Source organism: Musca domestica, unplaced genomic scaffold (assembly GCF_030504385.1).
Source record: "Musca domestica strain aabys unplaced genomic scaffold, Musca_domestica.polishedcontigs.V.1.1 46, whole genome shotgun sequence".
Taxonomy (NCBI): domain Eukaryota; kingdom Metazoa; phylum Arthropoda; class Insecta; order Diptera; family Muscidae; genus Musca; species Musca domestica.
The window spans coordinates 6,751,276-6,778,721 of NW_026712336.1; the positions used below are offsets into that span (position 1 = coordinate 6,751,276).

General features: G+C 36.3%; 1 protein-coding gene and 1 non-coding gene across 3 annotated transcripts; one reads left to right on the forward strand and one right to left on the reverse strand.

Annotated features, from left to right (window-relative positions):
* Window positions 1-104, forward strand: LOC131804601 (U6atac minor spliceosomal RNA). The gene has a single exon (XR_009343185.1). It is a non-coding gene; the product is annotated as a U6atac minor spliceosomal RNA (small nuclear RNA).
* Window positions 105-1,974: 1,870 nt separating this feature from the next.
* Window positions 1,975-27,371, reverse strand: LOC101888018 (bcl-2-related ovarian killer protein homolog B). Of its 2 annotated transcripts, none has more exons than XM_059127568.1 (4): window positions 26,642-27,371; window positions 25,747-26,559; window positions 2,763-2,903; window positions 1,975-2,672 (listed from the first exon to the last, which is right to left on the reverse strand). In XM_059127568.1, exons 2-4 carry the CDS (start codon window positions 26,056-26,058, stop codon window positions 2,193-2,195), a joined length of 933 nt encoding a protein of 310 aa, XP_058983551.1. In that variant the 5' UTR covers window positions 26,059-26,559; window positions 26,642-27,371; the 3' UTR covers window positions 1,975-2,192. The 2 variants fall into 2 exon arrangements, with proteins under 2 accessions (XP_058983551.1, XP_058983552.1); XM_059127569.1 differs by having other exon boundaries at window positions 25,747-26,579.
* Between the last annotated feature and the right edge of the window lie 75 nt (window positions 27,372-27,446).

The following is a 27,446-nucleotide window of genomic DNA, read 5'->3' on the forward strand; positions in this document are numbered from 1 at the left end:
GTGTTGTTTGGAAGGAGAGCCAGTTAGCACTCCCCTCGACAAGGATGGAATCACATTTAGGCCGGGATAGGCACAGACAAAGTCCCGGTCGCCAATTTTTTTTTGTTATGTTAATTTGATTAAAAACAATTGGATATTGCTAAAAATCTATAGGAAATTTTATAGCCACGATTCATTGGCCAAGGAAAAGCCTTGTTTGAAATGTTTCCAAAATTAAAAAGAATGAAAATAGACGTCTTTCACAGCTGGTCTTATCATATAGTATATTATAATCTGCAACACAAAAAAAAAATTACGAGGAAAATCCAGCAGATTATGAAAGTTGAGCTAAAACCAGAAGGCATGGGTATCTGCGTTTTAAAAGTTAACATCGAAAAGTGACCAAATTGGAGGGTGCAAGTTCCCCTTTCTTCTAGAGTTTTGAATATTTTCGGATAAAGATTCCTCGAAATCCGCGCATTTTAGGTGTAGAGTATCTTCGGCAATATTGCACTTAAAAAAGAAATGTCAACCCTCAAACGAGTCAATAAATTTTGGTTTATAAAGAAAAACTTATTTATTTTCGACAAATTTTAGCACTTTTTCCGTATTTATAGCCAATTTTTTAGTAAAATTTTTAGTCATACTTTCCAAGTCAATTTCGTCAAATTTTTGCATTGAAACATTTTTACTAGGAACTGTGCTCCAGTTCAAAATATTAAATATAAATGCTATGGGGATCCAAAATATTTTTTTTTATGAAGATGTTTCTCTTTAGTCAATTTGGCTGAAAATTATGTGAGCAACCTTCAAATGTAGGAATTTGAAAGCTTTCAAAAAAATCCGCAAACTACCACTTAAATGAAATTTGATTTGAAATTTAAATATTTCCAGTTAATAATATCGCCAAAAACATTAAAATATCGAATATAGGGAGGTACCGTTATATGGTGGAAACACGAAAACGTGAACCTGCATACGATTTTTTTGTCGTATGCTGTAGTACCCATTACGGACTTTAAAAACTATATTTGTTATAATTCCGGCGAATATCTCGCAAAAATCATGAAAATACCGAGTATCGGGAGGTACCGACATATGGGGGCTACACGAAGACGTGGACCTGCATGACAATTTTATGTCATAGACTGTAGTTTCCATTACGAACTCTTAATAAGAATTTTGAAACAACTCCGGTGAATAATGTCCCTAAAATCGTCAAAATATTGAATATTGGGGGAAGGGTACCGTTGTATGTTGGCTATACGATATTGTGACCCATATATACATTTCTCTTCCAGGGGGTAAAGTGCTCATAAGGAACTCCTTTTGTGGATTTTCAGACAATTTCATTAAAAATAGGCTACAATCATCAAAATACCGATTATGGGAGGGTACCGTTATATGGGGGCTATACGATATTGTGAACCGATCTAGCCCACTTTCGAACTTGACCTGCCTGCACACAAAAGACTGATCTGTGCAAAATGTTAGCTTCATATCTTTATTCGTTTTGACTCTAGCATGATTACAACAGACGGACAGACCTAAACCGCTTTAGATTTTACGCTGATCAAGAATGTATATGCTTTGTTATGTCTAAAGTTATTATTTCGATGAGTTACAAACGGAATGATGAACTTAATATACTCTCCATACTATGTATGATGGAGGGTAAAAAATCAATAACCGGCCATCGTATGGCTGAGAGTATTTAAAACCAATTATTTTCCTAAACTTGAGTATCTACTAATGATAAAATCATGTTCAAAACCCAATATATTTTTATATGATGGCCCTGAGTCGCCTTGCCGGCTTACTTGTTCTATCGAAATATAAAATCATACATGTTTTATATTTTTTTTTAAATCAAAAATTTTGGCCTGTATAACAGTTTGAATTTAAACTTTTCATGGACCATGAGTGAACATCTGTTTTTATACATATCATGTCCACTACAAATTATAAATTAAAACGTGACTAAAATTTCACAACTTTTCTTTTTCAAATGTAACAATTATTATTTAACCATTTTGACTAAAAAAAGACGTACACGTGTTTTCTATAACAATGATATAGTTTTGGATTTCGTTTACAAACAACCATTTAACAAATGTATGTCCGTACATATATCAAACTTAATATATATAATAATTACAAATAAATAATTTAATAATTTTACATAATTTCTCTTTCAAAATATATTTTACTTCCTAAAATATCAACGAATACATTTGACAACCCAGCTGTTTAAGGAAATTTGCTACGGCATAAAAACTTGACGAGATCGCCACGAACAGCGTTAGCCAATCTAAAAAAGAAAACGTCTGTGAACCCTTGGGTTTTATGTGCTGTTGCAAACCCATCCAACCGCCACGTTCCACCAACCAATGGACTAGATCATCTTCGATTATTTCACCCACACCATCGACCAAACACTGCAAATAGTCGTAGTGACCTTGACGCACACAGTCGATGGCAAAGCCACCGCACACGGCAAAGACTGAAATGATTTTCGCCCATGTGATGCGTTCCTTCTCGGCGGTGCTACGTGAGAAAAGTTGCTTCGCTACCAGATTCATTAGCATGGGCGCTGTATCGCTATCCACCAGTTCGCCATAGGGTGCGCGGGAAAGTTGACGTGAAACATTTGTGTAGATACGTGGATGCATGCGTTCCAGTTCTTCGCCCATCTGTGTGGCAGCAGGGTGAGAGAAGAAGGAAGAAAGATTATTAAATACATTGATTTGTTAGTTGATGTTGTAGGTTATGCAGTTACTCACACTATTTAGTGCCGGAAAGACTTCATAAACAATTTCTGAGGATGGTTCCAATAGACTACGCATTCTCTGTATCACTTTGCGATTTAAGACACCGGCTCGTCTTAGTCTGGCCCGAATGTATTGGCCACAGAGGCATTTTCCCTGGAAGAGAAAAAAATATTAATATATTATTTTGATGTTAGGAAAAAGATAACAAGTTTTTGACACTTTTTTTTGCTGAGAATTATTCGCAAAACCTTTAGATGGTTTAATTACATTTCATATTTATGTCCCTTTTACTTGTTATCTCCTTATTCCCTTTATGACTTGGTATCCATGTTATGCGTACTGATCCCTGTTGAGAATAGTTGGATAGTTGTTAAGTTCAGTACAGTTCTTGACTTAACTGTGTTGGCTGTTATTGCCCTCATGGCGAATTTACTGTCCATTGGGATATTTATGATAGTTGGTCTTTTATTAGTCCTAAATCAGTTCTGAGACTCTGGGATTGCTTGGATTTCCGCTGGAAAACTGTAGTGTGGTTCGGTAGGCGGAGAGAGGTTTTCATCTTCAGATCTTCCATAACGAATCTTAGCCCATTTCTCTCTCTCTCCCTCTCTAATTAAGACGGAAAGTCGTTTGTTTACTTTTTCTCATTTTTTTCAGTTGAGTGAAGTTTCTCTCCCACAAGAAATAACTGAGCTAGTCCCAACGGGAAATTAACCAGGCATGCCATATTCGTTTGATTTAATAAAAGTATAAAAGGTTGCTCTGGTCTAAAATACAAGGTCTCTTCGAGTTCAAGGCATTATTAAAAAAGCTGTTCAAACAATTTCCTCCAATATTTTTATTTATCATCAATGTTTTAATTTGTGTATTTCTATTCAAAAATGTTTCATAAGTGTGTTTAGAACAAACATGTCTGGTATATTTCCTTCATAATGAAGTAAATCATTTCAAAACCTTTCGGCATTATTTAACAGACAACTAAGCTCTATATTTATATTGTATTACACCAAGAGGATTTCCAAACAATTGAGCGAAATTTATCAGATTTGATATATATCTTTATCCGATTTAAATTTAATTGTGCACCAAATAGATGAACATATAAGCCCGAATTGAAAATACACAAAATTCCCAGCAAATTTAGTAGAAATCGATTCAGAGGAGAATAATAATACAAATCACAAATTCCCCATAAAAACTTTTATTTGTTATGTCGAGGTCTACTATATATGCAAATGGGTGTAGTGAATCATAAAATTGGCCCCGCCCGGCTTTTACTATTATTAGTCAAATAGACTGGCATTATCTTAAATTATTTCTAAGAAACTGTGAAAAACTCAAATATTTTCAAGATTGTTAAAATTAATTGAAGCATGGTTTTTATACCCTCCACCATTTATAGTATGGAGGGTATATTAAGTTCATCATTCCGTTTGTAACTCATTGAAATAATAATTTTAGACCAAACAAAGTATATATACATATTCTTGATCAGCGTAAAATTCTAAGACGACTTACCCCGTCCGTCCGTTGTTGTAATCACACTAGAGTCAAAACGAATAAATATATGAAGCTAAAATTTTACACAGATCAATCTTTTGCCTGCAGGAAGGTCAAGATCGAAGATGGGCTGTATCGGTCCACGATATCGTATAGCCCTCTTATAACAGTATCCACCGATATTCGCTGTTTTGATGATCGTATCCAAATTGTTGAATGCAATTGTCTGAAAATCCACATAATGAATTCCTTCTGAGTACCTCCTCGAAGAGTATTGTCTATATAGGTCCTCGATATCGTATGTCCCCCATATAACGGTACCTCCCTATAAAAAATATTTGTTTGGCCCAAGGACGATCAAGGTGAGACTCGGTTCAAATTTAGATATAGCTCCCATATATATCATCAACCGATTTCGCCATAATTTTGCACCAGATGACCAATATCAGCCCAAATGACCTGAATTTTTACACTCCCGACAGCATTCAGTCTAGAAACAAGATATAGTTATAGCTCCCATATATATGTTTCAACTGATTTAAAGTGTAAGTCCCACGTGCGTAATATGAATGAATGCCACTAGAATGCTTTTTGGTACCAGATAACTTATGAAACTCAAAAATACCTCTGTCAAATTTTATCGAGATCGTATCAGATTACGATATGGTTTCCATATTTCAGGTTTATTGTGCACCAAGTGACTAATATCAGCATAAATGAACTGAATTTTGGCACTTCCGATGGAATTCAGCCTATAAGCAAGCTCTTCAGATTTTAGTGAAAATCGATTCAGATATAGCTATTGCTCCCACATATATGTTTCATCCGATTTGGTGTTAAATTCCCTCACATGCGTGATTTGCACTCCACAAGAATGATATTTGGTACAAGATAACTAATGGATCTCGAAAATACCTCTGTCAAATTTTATCGAGATCGGATCAGATTACGATATAGATCCCATATATATCTTTATCCGATATCAGATTTATTTTGCACCAAATGGCTAATTTCAGCCCTGTATTCATCCTAGAAACAAATACTTCAAATTTGGTGAAAATCGATTTATATATAGCTATAGCTCGCATATATGTTTTTCGGATTTGGTGTTGAAGTCCCTCACATGCATAATATGCCCTCCACAACAATGATATTTGATACCGGACATCAGACATACCTCTGTCAAATGTTATCGAGATCGGTTCAGATTTTTATATAGCTTCGATATACATCTTCATCCGATTTTAAGTCATTGATTACCATTTATATAATATCTTCCCAAATTGAATAGATTTTTTCATATTCAACCGAATTTTACATTTGGTGAAACTCGGTCCGGTATATCCATTGCCTAATAAATATTTATACCCTACAACACTACGTGTTGGGGGTATTATAAGTTTGATTGGGCCAAAAATTATGTAACACCTCGAAATATTCGTTTCACACATAGGAAAGTATATGTGGATCTTCCTATCTCGCCGAGATGAGTCGATCTAACTATGTATGTCCGTTCGTCCGTCTGTCTATGTTAATTTGTAATAAAGCTACATGTCGCAATTATAAACCGATCCTCTCGAAATTGAAAATGGAGGTGGGGTTAAGGGCAGAATAGAACCCCTTTTTTTGAAGATGATCGCATATAGGTCACAATTGATGATGCTCTATAGGTCACAATTATTAACCAATCGACGCTAAAATATACATGGAGTTAGAGTTTAGGGCTGGGCTGAAACCTACAATTCGGGCGACCATCGGACAATAATTAGCGGGTAAAATAGACCCTAACTTTTATGTAAGAAAATAGGAAAATTTCCACTAAACCGCGAATATTTTTAATCCCAGCCAAATCAGAAATATATTAAAAGATCACTTCTGACCATTACAGTGATGCTAATAGCCAAGAAATCGGATATATAGCAAAATAGGTACAAAATAGGTGGATGTTATGTTAAAGAATTAATCTTATATATTCTGCTATAAATCAAGAACCGCTGGGCCGATTTTCACAATTCCCATCAATTCGGAATGGTATAAAAATAAAAAAGTGAATATCTTTTGTTCCATTTTTTTTTCAATTTTTGTCATATTTTTTATCGCATGCGATTTTTTCAGTTTGACTTACAATTTTGAATTGTAAATTTTCTAAATTTTTATGCATGTCGCAATTATCGACCGATCCTCATGAAATTTTGCATGGGTGTAGGGTTAGGATCTGAATTACAGCCTATTGTTCTTAAGCTGTATAATTAAATATTCAAATGGACTAAAAAAATTTAAATTTTTCTAATTTTGTAGTCGCTCTATAGGCCATAATTGAAAACTAATTGATTCAAAATTTCGCATCAGATGAGGGTTAAGGACAGGGAAGAAGTCTAGCATTTTGGATGACCATTGAGTTATATTTAGCTGCATAATGGACAACAACTTTCGTGTGAAATTGTTTTGAATACTTAACAACACAACGGAGTGCCTAAATATTTGCCAAATTCGGGTCAAAAACCTAAGGATAACTTCTGGGCAAAAACGAAATCTTCCGAAATGGATTTGGATATAAGGCGTCTTCGAACATATTGTAGTGTTGTAGGGTATCACATGGTCGGCCCCGCACGACTATAGCCTTTGCTAATATAATCCTTGTCAAAGTCATATCATGCACATACAGCACGTTCATAGGTGGTATCATCTACTTCACTTAAATTCCCAACATATTTTTTTTTTCTTACGGGAGGTCTACCAAATAGACGCTCTCGCCCTTACTGGTTTTATATGAAGTAGAGACTCTCATCTATTACCATAGAAAAAATCCTAAATTTTGATGCAAAATGGAACCCAGCGTATAATACTGTTCAATAAATATATAAATGTTAGTTTTAAGTTAGTTTGTGTAGAGAGATTATACTCTCTTATAGACACTTTAATATAAAATGTTACCTTTTTGGAGAATTCAAAATCGAAATAATAAATTATCTCACATCAACATAAATTTAAAATCGGACTATATTTCGTATTCGTATATTTACCGTTTTCAACCTTCACCGCTTAAAACACACTTATTGTATTTTCCATGCATATTCTGCTTATTTCTTATTGCCATTGAATTTCACATGTGTGTTTATTATTTCTCTTTAAGAATTCCATTCATAAACTAAACACTTGGGTCGGCTGATTGTTTTGTTGGTTGGTTGGTCAGCGGTTGGTTTCATGCCACGACAAGTGTATGTAGTTGCTTGTCTGTCTATTCTTGTTTCACAGAAAAGAAAAGAAAAATGTGCACCGCCAGAACAAGGCGTCTAACTAAATTTCTTTTCACTCAACAACGCTTAATAAATAAATGTTTTGTGTTAATTTTTTTTTCTATGCCAAACATAATTCACACCCCGATTTGTTTAGAATATTTTCATCTAAACGAATTTTTGGGTGGGAGGTATATTTAATTCTTCTTTTTTTTAATACAATGTTAAGTGTAGTTAAAGTGTTCACTGCACTACATCTTTCATGTTTGATGTTTTTTTGAGGGGGAAATTATTTTTCAATGAAAATAACTTAATTGTCTCAATTTTGCCAAAGTTATTGAATTGTGTACACTCGAAAAATAAAGGAGATTTATTATTTACCAATTTGGTTTAATATATTTCCAACCGTAGTAAAGTAGCTGCCTTATTTTTTGGAGGCATTATATTGGGGAAAAACTTTAGTACTGCCAACAGAAGTTATTCTAACATTAACATTTATTCAAATTTCTTATTAAATTTGCTTTCTGAATATGTTTTTGATATTTTAAACAAGTAAGCAAAGGCTATAGACGTGCGGGGCCGACCATGTGATACCCTACAACACTACAATATGTTAGAAGCACTTATGTTCAAATCCATTTTGGAAAATTTCGCTTTTGAAATTACGTCACGGAACACTGCCCAGATATTAGCCATAGCCAAGGACATTTGCCCAATATATACGCACACTGTCGTGTTTTTAGTTGTGTAGTAAATTTTATAGTTAAATATAATCCCATGGTCATCCAAAAGGCTAGAATTCTTCTCTGTCCTTTACTCTCTTCTCAGACGTGCCGATTGGCTTCAATTCACGAATCAATCACGATTTTTTTTCTGCTTTTGGTTCATTTGAAACCCTAAATATTTTGCGAAAGTAAGAAGCTCCTCTGTATCTCCAAATGTAGACTCATCTATATGATATGCTTAACTACGATACATCAACGAAATCTGCATAAAAAGCCAGAATTCGTCTTTTGTGTAATGTTTGTAATGTTCCACACAAAAGTAGTGGTCCATTCTACCCGCTGTCCTTAACTCTAACTTCATGCGAGATTTCGTGTCCATTAGTTTCTATTTGTGACCTTTATAACTGCTGCTTTTTAGTTGTTGGTCCAGTTCAACCCCTAAATATATGACGGACATCTTTGAAAAAATAGATCTAGCCCTTCTGAGTCTAACCCTGCCCTTATGAACATTTTCGTGAGGATCGGATGATAATTGCAATCTGTATATCATAACCCCAACCTGTGTTGTAAAATATTACAAAATATACACTTCAATATTATAAGTCAAATTGAAAAAATCGCATGCAATAAAAAATATGAAAAAAAAAAATGTCACAAAATACTACAAAATCTATATTAACATCATTATTTGCATATTTTTATGCGATTTTTTTAGATTTTATACTTTTACGCCAAGAGGGCATTCTGAATTGACAAAATTTGTCAAAAACGGTCTAGCCATTCTTGATATATAAGCATTCTAGCTAACATCCCCTTCCTTTGTATATATACATTGTACATATTTCGCTATATAAGTTAACGGCTCACCCTAATAAACATCAAACTAAATATGCAAACCAACTAGTAAACATTCCCATCATTATGCTGCGCAAGCAGTCCGACAAATCAACAGGAATATGACACCAGGGCAGTCATCCGCCACAAACACGCGCACTAATACCAGCGCACCGCAAGTGATGACTCAGCGTAATAACGAGCACGACCAGGCTGCAGTATAATATTAGTTTTAAGTTGAAGCAATTCATAATTGTAAATCCAACAAGAGAGGTGCATAGCACCGCAACATAAATGTTAGTAACAAAATAAAGAAACACCATAGCAGTGTGAAATAAACTTTAACTTCTAACATTAACTGGCGCCCAACAACTACAAGGATCAACACATCCTAGAACCCAACAACCACAAGGATTAAAACATCCCAATAGCCGGTACGAGAACCGTTCCTGAGTAGGAGTACGAAAAGGATGTTACGTAAGAACTAGCGGACTACCGGGATATAAGGAAAATGATCAAATTATTATTAGTAAGTTATTATAAATTTAACAAAAGTAAAAAAGAAGAAATGTTAAAATAAAATTAAACAAAATAAGGAATAACACAGAAAGTGAAAGTGTGAAATCTAATTTACAAAAAATCATATTTGTGCTAGAATACGTTTAACAAAAATAACAAAGTAAGAAGAAAGAAATGTTAGAGTAAGGTAAAACAAAAAATAAAGTGTGACATCTAAATTTACAAAAAAAATCATATTTGTGCGAAATTAACAAATGTAAGAAATATGAAATGTTAGATTAAGTTAAACAAAAAAATAGAGTGTGGCATCCAAATTTAAAGAGTCATATCCGTGCTGAAATAAGTTTAAAGAAATTTTGATAATAGATTTGTGACGAGAACTAGGATTTGGTGTTTCTTTTTCTCCTTTTTTTCGAGCGGCCAATGCCGGAAGATTTAAACAACTTAATAACAAGGGTCGAAGCTATGAGTGTTTCAGGACAGACATCTTCGCCTTCTGGGGCAGCTCCCGTAAGGTTTAATCCCTTTACGGAAAGTCAGACTAATGAGGTGAAACGAATAATAAGTGAGACGGTGGCAAACCTTCTCAAACAGGGGGAGGATGTTACCGCCACTAAAGATGTCGACATAGAAGGATCTGGGGATATCTCAGAAGGAGAGAGAATACCAGACATAGTGAAGACGTTAAGGGAATTCTCGGGCAAGCCAGGAGAATTTAGTTCGTGGAGGAAAGCTGTTGATAGGATCATGAACATTTATGAGTCACAAAGGGGAACAACCAAATACTTCACAATTCTACACACTGTTAGGCATAAAATTGTTGGTGAGGCCGACACGGCTTTGGAGTCTTATCGGACCCCATTAAATTGGAAAGCGATAAGAAAGTGTTTAGTGCTTCATTTTTCAGATAAGAGAGATATTTCGACCTTAGAGTATCAAATGACCGTCCTATCTCAGGGTGGGCAAACCATAACAGATTTTTACCAGAAGGTTTACCACCATTTGTCTTTGATTCTGGACAAGATTGATTGTCTGGATATAGGGAACGAGGCTTTGGATGTATTGACCCAAACATATAGGGACAAGGCTTTGGACACCTTTATTCGAGGACTTAATGGTAATCTTCCAAGCTTAATGAGTGTTACAAACCCGACAAGTTTGCCTCAGGCTCTAAATGCCTGTTTAAAATTAGGTAATCTAGGTGTGCGTATTCAACACGCTACCGAGAAAGGATCTAGACCAAACAGGATCCCCCAAACTAACCCTCCTAGACATTTTTACCCACAGCTGACGATTGGTGATAGGAATTTTCAAGGTGACCAAAGGTACAGAGGCCCTACTCAATATCGTTATCGGAATTTCCGAAGTGGAGAACAACAATACGGAGGGCCGGCGAATTTTTCGAATCGACCTCCAGTAGTGAATAATTTTGGACACCCCCAATACGGAGGATGCAGACCCCCACTTCCTCCTAAACCTGCTGTACCAATGGACGTGGATCAATCAATACAGACTAGGCAGGTAAACTATCAGAATAGGCCACAGTTGAGTAATGCTTTTAACAATGTTCAGCCTAACTTTAAGAGAAATAATTCAGGAAATATTCATCAGCCGCAAAAGCAGCAGAGAATGTTTAATGTTGAGGCCCAAATACGTGAGGATGCAGAGCCGGATGAAATGAATGGTTCTGATGAACAGGAATATGAGGTTTCCTATGACGAAGCGTACGAGGAGGATCTAGACGATCAGTTGGCAATTGTAGATGACGTTAATTTTTTAGACTAGCTTCAACGTTGCCATACCTCCCTTTCAGAATGAAAAATGGCAACGAACTTAAATTTCTTATAGACACCGGTTCGAACAAAAATTATATTAATGGCAAATTTATTAGAAACCCTCTAAAGAACCAGAAACCTTTTCATGTTAAGTCCGTAGGCGGCATAGTTAGTATAGAGACCCATAGTTTTATTGACATTTTTAATTGCGGGATCGGAAAGTTAGAATTTTACATCCTTCCTGGTCTAGAGACCTTTGATGGGATAATAGGGAATGATACCCTGAAATCTTTGAATGCAGTGATTTACACTTGGAGATCCTATCTCACAATTCTGGATGGAAAGAAATTTCCTTTGAAAGAGCTGCAAATTGATGAGATTAATAACATGAATCTACGTTTAAATCATCTAAATCCCGAAGATGAAAAGGAAGTCAGGAATATTTTGGATGACCATCCAAACCTTTTTGCAGATCCCAATAAAAAACTCACTTATTCAACAATCGTACAAGCTGAAATTAATACGAGTAGTGATAGTCCAGTTTATTCAAAATCCTATCCGTATCCAATGGCACTGAAATCCGAAATTGACAAACAGATAGAAGAACTATTAAGGGACGGGATAATTCGCCCTTCCAGGTCCGCATATAATGCTCCAGTTTGGATAGTACCAAAAAAACCAGATGCTTCAGGTGTGAAAAAATACCGCATGGTTATTGACTATAGGAAACTTAATGAGATAACTAGACCTGACAGATACCCCATACCTGAAATTACAGAAATCTTGACTAACTTAGGCGAACAGAAATACTTTTCCACCATAGATTTAAAGAGCGGATTCCATCAGATTCCACTTAGGGAATCCGATATTGAGAAAACAGCTTTTTCCGTCAAGAATGGAAAGTTCGAGTTCACAAGACTACCATTTGGACTACGTAACGCGTCTGCAATATTCCAAAGAGCTCTAGATGATATTCTTAGAGAGCATATAGGGAAACGGTGCTACGTCTACATTGATGACATTTTGATATTTGGTAGGACTAAAAAGGAACACATTGAAAATTTGAGGATAATATTCCGCACTTTGGAAGACTCTAATCTGAAAGTTCATTTGGACAAGAGTGAATTCTTAAAGGAAGAAATTGACTTCTTAGGGTTCAATGTAAAGGAAGGAGGTTTTTCTGCAAACCCAGACAGACTTAAGGCCATAGTTAATTTCCCTCAACCTAGAACAGTTCATGACTTGCGATCGTTCCTGGGTTTGACCGGACATTATCGGAGATTCATAAGGGGCTATGCTCAAATAGCCAAACCATTAACTTCCATGATGAGAGGCGATATAGGGAAAACCCCGAGAAACCAGTCAAAAAAAATCAGTGTCAATTTGAATTCCGAACAGATTGAAAGTTTCAAACAGCTCAAGAACTGTTTGGTATCGGAGGAAGTCGTTTTGAACTATCCCGACTTTGATAAGCCCTTTGAACTCACTACTGACGCCTCGAAATACGCTTTAGGAGCAGTTTTATCTCAAGGCAACAGACCTATCACATACCTTTCTAGAACTCTCAGTAGGGCAGAAGAGGAATATGCGACAAATGAGAAAGAAATGCTGGCGATAATTTGGGCTTTAAAGGAATTGAATTGTTACTTGTATGGAGCAAGAAGCATAAAGATATTTACCGACCATCAACCTTTGACATTTGCGCTAAGCAACAAGAACACAAATGTGAAGATGAAGAAGTGGAAGGCACAGTTAGAAGAATATAATTACGAGTTAATTTATAAACCAGGTAGCACGAATGTAGTCGCGGACACGCTATCGAGACCACCAGTGACAGATGTTAACTCCCTAACGCCCACGGTTCACAGTGCCGAGGACTCATCGGAAGACCTAATTCCTTCCGCTGAGGTGCCAATAAATACCTTCAAAAATCAGATCATTATTGAGGAATCATCAGCTTCCTCATATGAATTTAACATTGTATTTCCCTCCTACCATAGACATATCATTAAAGAAACCAGTCTAGCGGAATCAGATCTGAAAGTCATATTAAAGAGATACTTAAATCCTACAGTAGTCAACGGCATCAAGACCTCAGAGCCAGTTATGCTTATGATTCAAGCACTGTACCCTCATCACTTCAGAAACATTAAAGTACGATTCGCTCGAACAATGGTTGAAGATGTTACTGATGAGGAGAGACAAAAACAAATCATTATTGAGACTCACAACAGAGCACATAGGAATAATGCCGAGAATAGGAGACAAATTTTAGAGAGCTATTACTTCCCTTCCATGACTAGGAAAATAAAGAATGTGATCAATATCTGTAAAGTATGTAAAGAAAATAAGTATGAGCGACATCCGAACGCTCCCAAACTTAATAAGACACCTATGCCAACTTATCCTGGGCATACAATCCACATAGATATCTTCTCTACAGACAAGTTTCGAGTTTTAACCGCAATAGACAAATTTACAAAATTCGCAGTAACCAGAATGATAAATGGCAAAGGCATTGAAGACATTAGGAAACCATTGAGAGAAATAATTTTCTACTTTGGGGTCCCGAAGTCAATTGTATTTGATAACGAGCGATCTTTCAATTCTCAGACCATTCGGTTTATGTTGGAAGACGAACTTGGCATGGAAATTTTTACGGCACCGCCTTATAAGAGCGAGGTTAATGGGCAAATAGAGAGATTCCATTCGACCTTATCGGAAATTATGCGTTGCAGTAAGTGTGAGCGACCCGATTACTCTTTTGAGGAGCTATTGCAAGATAGCGTTAACAAGTACAATCACACAATACATTCGTCAATTGGAAAGAAACCCGTAGATCTATTTTTTGGACGACCGACGACCTTTGGACCAGAGGACTACGAAAGGACTCGCCTTAACAACTACGAAAGACTCTTGAGGAAACAGGAAAATGATTTGGCAAATCATAATCGTGTTAGGGAAGAACCAAAAGAATATCAAGAAGGTCAGAAAATATTTGTCAAACAGAACAAGAGATTAGGAACCAAATTATCTAAACGTTTCAAAGAAGAAGTTGTAAAGGAGAATAGGCACTCAACTGTCCTGACTCAATCAGGGAGAATAGTCCATAAGAGTCATATCAGAAACTGACTTACTTATTTACCGGGTTTCCAGTTCTTAATTACAGGTTGCCTAGGGGTCACAGAAATATTGGACTACTCTCAATCAGAAGTGGTTCTTATAGAGAGTGGAATAGGAAAAATACAAACAGGGACATTCAAAATTTTGCATGTTATTAACATCAAGGAATATCATGACACTCTAGAGAGGATCAAGGACGACTTGGCCAAAGGAATTCCAGACAACCACCCACTACTCCCCTTCCTACATAATGACATCACTACCCTATCTCACCTTATAAATCGGCTAATGCCTGAAGAGAGATCTAAAAGATCTCTTGATGAGATTGGAACGGCGTGGAAATGGCTGGCAGGTAGTCCAGACCATGATGACCTTATGCTTTTGAAAAACAAAATCAATGAGTTAACAGACAACAGCAATAACCAGTTAATAATCAACAGAGATCTAATAGAAAGAATGCAGGAGATAACGAATGCGACAAATAGTATTTCAAAAATTTTAAAGACTAGTGAGGACTTCCGTAATACCCTCATATTGCAGGCAAAGTACAAAGTTGAAATTTTAAAGGAGGAAATAACGAATATTAATTCGGCCATTCATTTAACAAAATCCAACATTGTAAACACATTTATTTTATCGGAAATAGAAATTAGAAAAATAGAAGAAATATTTAATCAAGATGAAATCCCGTTTCAAAACATTGAACAAGCTTTAAATTTCGCACGAATAAAAATTGTAAACAATAGTACTAATATAATTTACATTATAAGCATTCCCAAAACTGTAAAAGAAATTTGTAATGTCATAACCATAAGACCTGTAAAAAATCAAAATACTGTTTTAAATCTTGATTATAAGAAAATTGTAAAATGTGAAAGAGCAACATTTGGAATTAAAAGTCCTTGTCAAAAAATAAATGGTATTGAATTATGTCTAGAATCTAATGTAGCCAATATAACAAACAATACATGTATTCCTAAATTAGTAACTAATAGCCCACATAATTGTTCAATAGTAAATGCAGATCACATTAATAATTTAGAGGAAATAGAACCTGGATTAATTTTGATAAATAACATAAAAGAAAATATTGTCATAAATGGAAACGAAAAAAATGTAACAGGAACTTATTTAATAAGATTTAGTAATTCTACAATTAGGATAGGCAACAAAAATTTCACCGTCGAAGAAGCTGCTTACTCCAAACCGTTGCCTGCGCTACTAAAACACTCAGCTAGAAACAACTACACCGAAGAAATACTATCTCTACAACTACTAAAAACGTTGCACGTGAAAAGTAATAAAAGAATCGAGCGTCTAAATACTGAATTCAAGACCAGTTTATGTTTTAACATCAGTCTCATATTAGCATTGGTCATCCTCCTGATGGCAATAAAAATGAGGCAAAGGCGCAAAACTAGTATAAAAATTATAAAAATGACCCCACATGAAGGAATGTCTAGACCTCAAATAGAAATGACTGTGTCAGAAAGCCAATTGGCAGCCGGCACAACAGAATCTGTTATCAAAACAAAACAACTAGCAAACCACAATATTAACTTGAATCAACGCGGCAGTCTTTATAATCTGCCATATTTCTAAACACATCAATCGAGACGCTTGATAATTCGAGAGGGAGGAGTTAACGGCTCACCCTAATAAACATCAAACTAAATATGCAAACCAACTAGTAAACATTCCCATCATTATGCTGCGCAAGCAGTCCGACAAATCAACAGGAATATGACACCAGGGCAGTCATCCGCCACAAACACGCGCACTAATACCAGCGCACCGCAAGTGATGACTCAGCGTAATAACGAGCACGACCAGGCTGCAGTATAATATTAGTTTTAAGTTGAAGCAATTCATAATTGTAAATCCAACAAGAGAGGTGCATAGCACCGCAACATAAATGTTAGTAACAAAATAAAGAAACACCATAGCAGTGTGAAATAAACTTTAACTTCTAACATTAACTTATATATCCGATATATTTACTATCGGCATCTACGTTACGGTCAGAATTGCCCTGTTCGCCTATTTGTGATTTCGCCGTTATTAAAAATATTCGCGGTTTAATATAAAATTTGACTTTTATTTAACAGAAATGTTATGGTCTATTTCATCCATTAAATATTACCCGATGACCACCAAAATCTAGCTCCATGCTAACTTCCGTTTCGATTGGTCCATAATTGCGTCCTGTAGAGCAACTGCAAAATCAGGAAATTTCAGTTTTTGGTCCATTTCAACCCCTAGATATTATACGATCATCTCCAAAAGAAATAGAGTTCATTCTGGCCCTATCCCCACCTCCATTATTAATTTCGTGAAGATCGGGCCATAATTGCGACCTGTAGAGTGATTACAAATTTACATGGACAGATGGACAGACGGACGGACATACATAGCTAGATCGACTCAGCTCAGCGAGATAGGAAGATCCATATATACTTTCCTATGTGGGAAACCAATATTTCGAGGTGTTACATAATTTTTGGCCCAATCAAACTTATAATACCCCCAACACATAGTGTTGTAGGGTATAAAAAGTTCAATATAAGATTAACAAACCACGAAAATTCGAATATAGTTAAAGTGGGGTACAGTCAGATTTTTGGACACGTAATATTTGTCTCCTTTGGAGTATGTGTACGCAAATCTTCTGTGTATTTCCTGTTTTTATCACAAGGTGCTTGCCGGGACTCATTGTGGGTAGTCTGTATTCATCTATTTTTCAAAATTTTAGATTTCTTAAATAGTTTTCCGTTAATTTGAAAATATCAATTTTAAGGTAAAGCTTTTAAATTTTTGTATCACCTCCAGTTTGATACCCTACACCACATAGTGGTAAAGGTGTTATTTTTTTGTACACTTGTTTGTAACAGAGAGAAGCAAGCGAGATAGACCCATAGTTACTTTTGAGGAACTTCATAGAACCACTTTCCGATTTATGCATGTCAGTGCGTCTGTCCGTCCAGCTGTCCATGTATATTTGTGAACAAAATGCTTGTCGCATTTATTATCCGATTGAGAAGAAATTTTCCAAACAATATTTGTTTGGCCCAAGGACGAACCCTATTAAAATTGGTGAGAATCGGTTAGATATAGCTGCTATATATATATTCAACCGACGTCGGGTTAATTGTAGACCAAATGGAAAATATCAGTCGAAATGTCCTGAATTTCGGTACATCCAACCGAATTCAGTCTAGAAAGAAAAAGACCTAATATTTATTTCCTCTAACGTTTGTGGTCATATCTCACAAAATACCAAAGATATGATCAAATGAAGACAGATGCAAAAATCTACCAAATTTTGAAGGTTTTAGAGTAATGCTCTTCCAAGCACCATAACTTCTGAAGTAGTGGAAGAATTTGAATAAAATGAATTGATTTCTGTAGTGTGAGAGAAGCTTAGCTTTACAATATTGTGGAATATCTAAAAACTTTGACATGGGATTTATTCAAAAAAGGCGAACAGAAGTTTCATTATGTAGTCGGGCTCTAATAGGCAATTTCTTGTTGGTACGATTTATGGTGTCGTCATGTGACACTGGTCGGTATTTCTAATTAAAATCACTCTTTTTAGAAAGAAAATCACCTTTTCCTCATTTTCTCTCACTTTTGTGGTAATATCTTACAAAATATCAAAGATTTGACTAAATGAAGGCAAGTGCAAAAATCGACCAGATTTTGGGCATTTTTGAGTAAAGCTCCATTATGGGCCATAACTTCTAAAATAGTGGACGGATTTGAATAAAATAACTTGATTTCTAATGCAGAGAATCTAATCTTTTCAAGATTGTGAAATAACTTTTAATTCCGACTTAGAATTACTTCAAAAAATTCGAAGTACATCAACTCGTCCGACAGCTGTTAAAATTATTCCAGTGATAGCTCATTATATTGTTTACAAGCCTGCATAAACATTTTGGTGATAATTTTCCAGAAAAAAAGTTATTTGTGATGGAATTCAAGCGTGCTAGTGTGATTTCTTTATATTTGGCTGGAAAACCAAAAGTGGCTATCGTTAGAGCACTCCAGCATTTAAATGTGAATAAATCTTTTGTGTCTCGTACCATAGCTCGTTACCGCTCGTGGACGGAAGAAAACAGCAACATCATCGAAAAGTAAGGTAGCCACTTGATTGAAACCCGCGTCGCAGTGGCTGAAAATGGCTCGGGAGCTGAACACATCGCAATATTCCATTCGGCAAATATTGCAAAATGAGCTCGGGTTAAAGCCATTGAAATTCCAAAAAGTGCAAGAACTTACTCCGCAACAGAAAGAAAATAGGCTCAAAAGAGCTAAAGAGTTGCTTTGCCTGGCCGAAAGTGGTGAACTGCCGAATTTGGGTTTCTCCGAGAGATAAGAAAATATCCGTTGTCCAGCAGTTTGTAAAGAAACAAAATGATCGTGTTTACTTGCCAAAGACGTCAGCTGAAAATATGCACTTACGGTTGGCCACCAGAACTCAAGCTCCGGCCATGGTGATGGTGTGGGCCGACATAACAGCCAATGGTCGCTCTCCGCTCGTATTAATCGACCGTGGCATCAGAATAAATGCCGAATATTATCCGAAAATATTCTGGAGGGTGTATTAAAGCCAAAGGCACTCAAACATTTTGGCCGCAGACCTAGGAAATTCCAACAGGGCTCAGCACCATTGCTCTTAGCACGCGCCATCCAAGAATGGCTACAAAATGAGGAAATTTTAATGGCGCACAATGACCATTAAAATTTCCGGATACCAATCCGTTGGACTATTGTGTCTGGAGTATTTTGGAAGGTTGGCACTAAAAAATACCAAAGTGTCGATAACGTGAAGCAAACGCGTCTCCGGGAATGGCCCAAAATACTGCAGAGCAATATTCGGGCTGTGTGACGGTTTCATTGGCCGTTTGAAGGTCATAATTCGTGAAAAGGTGATGTTAGTTTATGTTATGTTATTTGATTTCATTCAATAAAATTAAAAAAAAAGTAAAAATTATGGCGTTTGACTTTGTGGCAGTTTTTTTATCTCACCATGTATATCTTCAACCGATTTCAGGTTAATTGTGTACCAAATGACCAATATCAGTCAAATGCCCTGAATTTTGGCACATCCGACTGAATTCAATCTAGAAACAAGTACATCGAATTAGGAGAAAATCGGTTCAGATATAGCTATAAATCCCATATATAGGTCTCATACGATTTGGTGTTTAAGCCCCTCACATTCGTAATATGCACTTTACAAGAATAATATTTGGTACCAGATATGAGATACATTACACAAACACCTCTGTCAAATTGTATCGAGATCGGTTCAAATTTGGATATAGCTCCCATATATATATCTTCAACCGATTTCGGGTTAGTTGTGCACCAAATGGTCAATATCAGTCCAAATAACCTGAATTTTGGCGCATCTGACCGAATTCAGACTAGATGAAAGTACATCAAATTTAGAGAAAATCGGTTCAGATATAGCTATAGCTTCCATGTATAGGTATCATCCCATTTGGTGTTTAAGTCCCCCGTAATCGTAATATGCATTCGACAACTAAGATATTTGATACCAAATATCTTATAGAGCTCGGAAATACCTTTGCCAAATTTTATCGAGATAGGCTAAGATGTGAACATAGCTCCTAAGATTTCCTTCTTCAGCTCTACTAAACATACATAGTGGTGTAGGGTGTCATAAAGTTGAGCCCGCATGACTTTTGACTTTTCCTTACTGGTTTATTTTGCTTTTGTTACTGTTGTATTAGCTTTATAGTTCACAATGTGACGTCATTAGTCATTCTCAATCACTCACTCGTATTTATTATAATTACTGTTGTTTACATGCACTTGTTTGTATGTATATGTGTGTATGCTCATTTGCGATTGGACGTGGTTGCTATTTCGCTGGAAAATTTTAGACAATCCATCATTTGGATTCTCGAAAATTTCATGTATCTACGGCGAGCTATAAATACGAGTGAGTAGGAAGCCAGCCAGTCTTGATCTGTGTCCAACATTAGAGCTGACGGGACCTAACCAAACAAGGAGAATCACACATCGATTATTTTCTGACAACGTCTGGATTTCAATATCAACATATGACTTTGAATCCGATCCTCGAGTAGTAGAAATCAGATCCTGATCGTCAACCAAATTTCAAGGCCAACATAATGAACCTAAGCATAATAATCAATCTATTGAATGTTGTCCAAGAAAAAGATGGATTAAAGGACAAATTGGAGAGCATCGGGGTGAATTCGAATACATATGTATGTGAAGTCAAAATAGACGCTGGCCTAGCATAACTGAAGCCTATAAAAGGAATCATAACCAATGATGTTGCGGTTACCTTGGATAACACACAAAAAGCTTAGTTCTTGGAAGGCCATATACAGGGTAGTCATCAGTCCGGAGAAATAATGGATAATTCCTTCCGCAATCTGGTCAAGCGACAGCATTAGAAACGGCACCTGTTGAATCCGACGGGACCTAACCAGCAAGGAAAATCACACATCGATTATTTTCTGAGAACGTCTGGATTTCAATATCAGCATATGACTTTGAATCCGATCTCCGAGTAGTAAAAAGCAGATCCTGATCGTCATTCAAATTTCAAGGCCAACATAATGAACCTAAGCATAATAATCAATCAATTGATCATCATTCACGAAAAAGATAAATTAAAGGGCTTTGTAGTTCATAATGGGTTCTAGCGGCAGAAGAACATTGAATATTTAGATTTACGTTTTCCTATAGCGCACATATAACGATACCCACCGATATTCGGTATTTTGATAATCCTAGTTACATTTACCCACGAAATGTTTTCACATTTGTTATAAAGATGTGGTAGGATGGCAATCCTTGAAGTATAAAATTATCTATAGAGGTTCCCGTTTTGATATGGCCCCCATACAACAGCCTCACCCACTTTATGATTTTTTGAAAAGTTTAACAGCATTATCCAAACGGTCTTACTGGTATTTGTAGTTTGAAGTAGAACACGTTTGCATTCAGATAAAAAATTTTTCTTCACCCAAAGATAGAGGGTATTAAAAGTTCGGCCCGGCAGGAACTTAATTTGTTTACTTGTTAAACTTTTAACTATTTCAATAGTCTACTACATTGTAAGCCCTATGGCAAAGGAAAATGTTCATTTATTAATCTATTTTATACTGTAGCTATAAAGTATATAATGTATAACCTATAAATAAATGACAAATATAAAATCCAAGAAAACCTGCCATATAATTCAGCTAGTATAGCGATGCCATGGGCCAATATAAGGTTGGCCAGTAAACCCATCTGATAACTAAGAATCCTGTCAAAAGATTTGAAATTCAAAGATAGGCAAATCACAATAGTTCAAAGACTACCAAGTATATTGTCAAATTTTGTCAAAAGTTGTCTTCTTGGCAGATCCTATGTAGGCCTTGAGCAAAGCTTTCTTTATTATAAAATTCAACCAAGAATCCTTAATTTCAAGATTTTATACAAATTCCCATTTTTTTCTCCGAGTGTAAATTCACGCGGTAAATGTTATATATTTCTATAATAAATTAGTGCAAACTTCAAATTCGAAATTTATTTGTGAAACATTTTGTTTGGTTTCGTTTCGCTTTCGTTTGGCCAATTGATTGATCTATAAGCTGTTCCAGGAATGAAACGTAATTGCTGTGATCATAATACAAACAGATAAGGTTAATAAATGTATCAAACTGGAGGGAGGGAGGAAGGGAGCATCGCAAAACATTTGTCATGTTTTTGTTGTTAGAAGAGGAGAGCTGGATTTTAAAAATGACAATTGAATTGTATACCGGGTACTCATAGATTTTCTATATGTGTATGGACATATGTGTATGAGTTGCAATTTTTCATTTGTTGCTGACTGACCGACCTTTAGTCCCATGGTGCGAAGAGAACAAGACAAAAACATTCAAAGACAAAATATTCAAAATAATAATAAATTGCAAAACCACGTTTTGCGGCTAAGGAAGAAATCGAAAAAACGGCTAATTTTGGAACTGAAGATTTAAGGTTGATTATATTATGAAAACATTAAGGGCTTCCAAACTATATTTTTTTTGGAATGATGACACTCTAGTTATCTTGTCGGAGGTTTTTTATAAATCATTTTTCCATGGAGGCTGTAAACAACTTTTCTAAATCTGGAAAAAGATAATCTTGAGTGCCACTTTTTATCTCATGCTCTAGGTAATCGTTTAACGACCCCATGGGGCCTTCCTCCATGGTTTTATTCAATGGAATGACCAATATTTATGACTACAATGAAGAAATTTATTTTAGTTTATTCCCTGATAAATTTACTGTAAACAGTGCCGAGAGGGGCGCTTAATTGAGTATGAAAAAAACGGAATGTGCCAGCAATTCCCCTCGAATAAACCCATCATAAACACCCACTAAGTTCTCTAAGTACACAATTTGTACATGAAAATCAAATGAAACTACATACATACATACATACATATGTATAAAACAAATTTGTTATGTGCGAAATGCTAACAATAAGCGACAGGTCGGTTGGTTGGTCGCCAGTGGTCTTATCAGTTTTTGTGGTGGGTGAATAAGTTCAGTTTTATTTATATAATTTTCGTCCAGTGATCAATTCATAGATGTGATTTTTAGACATTAAGTTGGGAGGGTAAAAATATGTGTATATAAAAATACAGGTCGTATTTGATTTTTCTGAAGATAAGATTCGTTCTAGATTTAAATCCACGATTAAAGCTTCATAACGATTACAGCTAGGGTTATACTCTTTGAAAACTCGACTAAAGCAACGATAGCCTATCAAAGTTTTTTTTTGAACCGGCATTGAGCTAGACCCGGTCAAACTTCTTAAGGTAAGAATACATAAAACGCCATCGACTGGCTTCTTCGGAAAATAACAAAGGAGCGTAGGACCAAAATCGAACTAAGTCAACCTAAAACTCCTTTGTTTCTATACGAAGAAGCAACAGATGACTAAAACCTGTCAAAAAAGCGTTTTATTTATTCTCACACTCTTCTCCAAAAGAAAACCTAAAATTATAGCCAAATCGGTTGGAAAATCAAACTAAATTTAATGAAAATGTTATAGTGGAAAGGAAAATGGATAAAAATATCCTTTATATTTGCATACCCAACACCACATGGGGGTAATGGTATTATGTCTTTGTGCATTTGTTTGTAACATGGAGAAGGAAGCGAATTAAACCCTTAGTTACTTTTGAGGATCTTCATAAAATCACTTTCTGAGTCGATTTATGCATGTCAGTCCGTCCGTCTGTCCATGTTTTTTGCAGGTCGCATTTTTTATCCGATTGAGATGATGTCGTCAAGGAAGTGGACGGAAGAAAACAGCAACATCAGCAGATATGCTTCGAAAAGTAAAGAAGCGACTTGATCGAAACCCGCGTCGCAGTGGCTGAAAAATTGCTGGTGAGCTGAACATATCGCTGAACATATCATAATATTCCATTCGGAAAATATCGAAAAATGAGCTCGGGGTAAAGCCATCGAAATTCCAAAAAGTGCAAGAACTTACACCGCAACGGAAAGAAAAAAGACTCAAAAGAACTAAAGAACTGCCGAATATGGTTTGGTGGTCTCCGATGAGAAAACATTCGTTGTCCAGCAGTTTGTAAACAAACAAAATGATCGTGTTTACATGCCAAAGAGGTCAGGTGAAAATGTGCACCTTCGGTTGGCCACCAGAACTCAAGCGCCGGCCATGGCGATTGTGTGGGCCGCCATAACAGCCGATGGTCACTATTCGCTCGTATTAATCGATCGTGGCACATGGAAAATATTCTGGAGGGTGTATTAAAGCCTTGGGCACGCAAACATTTTGGCCGCAGAACTTGGACTTTCCAACAGGACTCAGCACCATTGCACTCAGCACACGCCACCCAAGAATGGTTACAAAATGAAGTTCCTCGCTTCATTCCCAGCGCACAATGGCCACCCAAATCTCCGGATACCAATCCGTTGGACTATTGTGTCTGGAGTATTTTGGAAAGAAAGGTTGGTACTAAAAAATACCAAAGTGTCGATCACATACTGCAGAGCAACATTCGGGGAGCGTGTGACGGTTTCATTGGCCGTTTGAAGGGCATAATTCGTGCCAAAGGTGACCAATTCGAATAAATCTAAAGTTATTCTAAAATATGATGTCATTTCCGACATTTTTTGCTTTCATACAATAAAATTAAAAAAAACAAGTAAAAAGGCTGTAAGTTCGGACGGGCCGAACTTTGAATACCCTCCACCATTTGGAACGAATTTGACAATTCTCAAAAACAAAAAAAATCCGTTTAAAATTCTGTTAAAGTCTTAAAAATACCGAATGTAGCTATTATATTAGGGTCTATACGACGACATGAACTTGCGTAGGTAACATTTGTCATAAGCCATTACAATATTCAAATGCGAAATTAAAAAAAAAAAAAAACGGTTATAATGTCGGGGCTATACGAAGACGTGGACCTGTACAGAAAATTTTCTGTCGTAGTCTGTAGTATCCATTACGAATTTCAAATATCAAATTTGAAATAATTCTGGGGCAAAATGTCCCTAAAATCATCCAAATACTGAATATCGGGAGGTCCCGTTATATGGGGGCTATACGAAGACGTGGACATGCACAGACAATTTTCTGTCATAGGCTGTAGTATCCATTACGAACTTCAAATACCAAATTTGAAACTATTCCGGTGAATAATGTCGCTAAAATCACCGTTATACGTGGGCCCACCGTTATACGTGGGCTATACCAAAACGTGGACCTACATGGCTCATGGCCCAATCGTCCTGCAGACATAACATACATTATAGCATAATTTTATCAATCTACTTCAATTCGTTCGGAAGCTAGAGTGATTTCCACAGACGGACGGACATCTCTAAATCGACATAGAATTTTATGCTGATCAAGAATATATATACTTTGTGGGGTCTAAAATGTGTATTTCGAGGTGTTACAAAGGGAATGACAAACTTAATATACCCTGGAGGGTATAAAATGTATAAATTATGACGTTTGACTTTGTTGCAGTTTTTTTATCTCACCCTGTATACTATTTTTACATTTTTTTTTGATATCATAAAGTAAAAATCGAAAATAACGATTCACACTGGTGCGTAAGAACTGTGCATGACCCATATAGAAATACCTCGGATTTTCCTGAAATTGTGATTTTTAACCGCAATTTGGACTTTGCTTGCAATGTTCCCCCCAGTTGTACTCAAATAATTATTGAAGCACGTTGCTTGGCTATAGACTCACCTGATTGATAATTTCATTTTTAAAATCGTGATAATTACTACCGCCCGCCAACGGGTATTGGAATGTACTGCTGGCCAGAGATGATGTTGATCCAGTACGCGGTATGGTCAGTGCCGCTTGATGCTGATGATGCCATTCCACCGAGGTGCTAGTCTGTAACGGCCGATGATGTTTGGGTCGGCTGCTGTGTGTTGTGGTCAAGAATATTTCATGATCCAGCGAAGAGGATTTCAATTTGGCTCGTGCTAATTTTGGTGCCGGCGGGAATGGCGGTGTATTGCGTATACGCGGGGTGGACGGTGGTGAAGGCATGAGCGCGAAATGATGTTTGAGTTATATGGCGATTAAGAAGCTGTTCTCCTCTGATTGCAATTTTTATTTTGGAATGAATCTCCAAAGACGACGACGACGACGTAAATATAAACGGTTATGCTTCGGTTACAATTTCTGTTTGTTCTGCTTTGGAGCGTTACAACTTTTTGTCTACGGCCGCCGCCTGGCTATGGCTGAGCTGGTCTTTATGTGTTGGGGTTTATTTATTTTTGTTTGTTATTTTGTTTTTCGAGGGCAGCGGGATGCTGAATGTGGTTGTGTGTTTGGAGATAATGTTGCCTGACTGCTCGCCCGTTCGCCTGCTGGCTCGTTCGGTCGGTTGGTCGTTTATTTTGCTATTTTTTTATTTTTTCTTTACTTTTTTGTGATTGCGTTTCAATTCAGTTGAACTACGTGTGAGCATGTAACCTTAGATCTGCTTTGTTATTAGTCTATTTTAAGTGTGTATTGTTGTTGCTGGTTTTCGTTTGTATCACCAGACTGCAATAAAAATAAAAACACTGAATTATAAATGTTTATTTATTGCAATGAGATTTGCTTGGCAGCGGCAAATAGGTATTACCTTGATTTCCGAAATATATTTCCTAGTCTGGACTTGAGAATTGTCTAATTAGCTTTCTTTGGATTTTGGTTTGTTATCTTAGGTGTCGAAGTTTTATTTATTAAAAATATGTATTTTTTGGTATGTTTTATTTTATTTATTGACTGTTGTCGTCTACCGTCCTATTGCTGCTGCTGCTGCTATCGGTCTCTCACAATTTCTTTCTAACCCGTCGTCGTTGTCAGTTGGGGCGCAAACAATCGGCTCGAAGTCGTCTCGAATTAAAACAAAATCACGCACACATCAAATCGAGACTTAATTAAAGAGTTATACGAAACGAATTAGGGTTTAAAAAGTAAAATACGACAATTTAAATATTCTCAAAATATAAAACACAAAAAAAAACAAACAACTTCAAAACAATAAACAGAAATCCAAATAACAACACTTTTTCGTGAGTGCGGCTGTGGCGGGGAGTGGTAACAGACCAAGCAATCTTCCGACCGATCAACCGTTTATTTGTCTGCCTGTCTCTAAAATATTCGAGGTAGTCGTGCGTTTTGCCGTTTATTATTTTTGTTTTTTTTTTTTGGTACTTCGTCTGTTTTTGTCTTCTTCGCGCGGCAGCCGCTTTTTTGGAAAGATCAATTGATCTTAGAAACCGTGTCTCTGTGACTGACTGGCTGACTTGTTGAGTCCCCAGCAATAATTTGTGTGTGTGTGGAGAAGTAGTTAACAAGTTCAGTTAGGTGCTTAGGTGTCGTTGCCATAATCACCTCCTCCCCACTAGGTGTTTTGTGCTGGAGCGATGTTGAACAAGAGAGAA

Bases quoted from the DNA above. Each gene is read 5' to 3' on its own strand.
- LOC101888018 (XM_059127568.1), bottom strand. From the start codon at position 26,058: ATGCCTTCACCACCGTCCACCCCGCGTATACGCAATACACCGCCATTC. The intron at 2,904-25,746 runs GTGAGTCTATAG...TTTCTCTTCCAG, and splicing joins AAAATGAAATTATCAATCAG to GGAAAATGCCTCTGTGGCCA. The intron at 2,673-2,762 runs GTGAGTAACTGC...GCTGCCACACAG, and splicing joins TCTTTCCGGCACTAAATAGT to ATGGGCGAAGAACTGGAACG.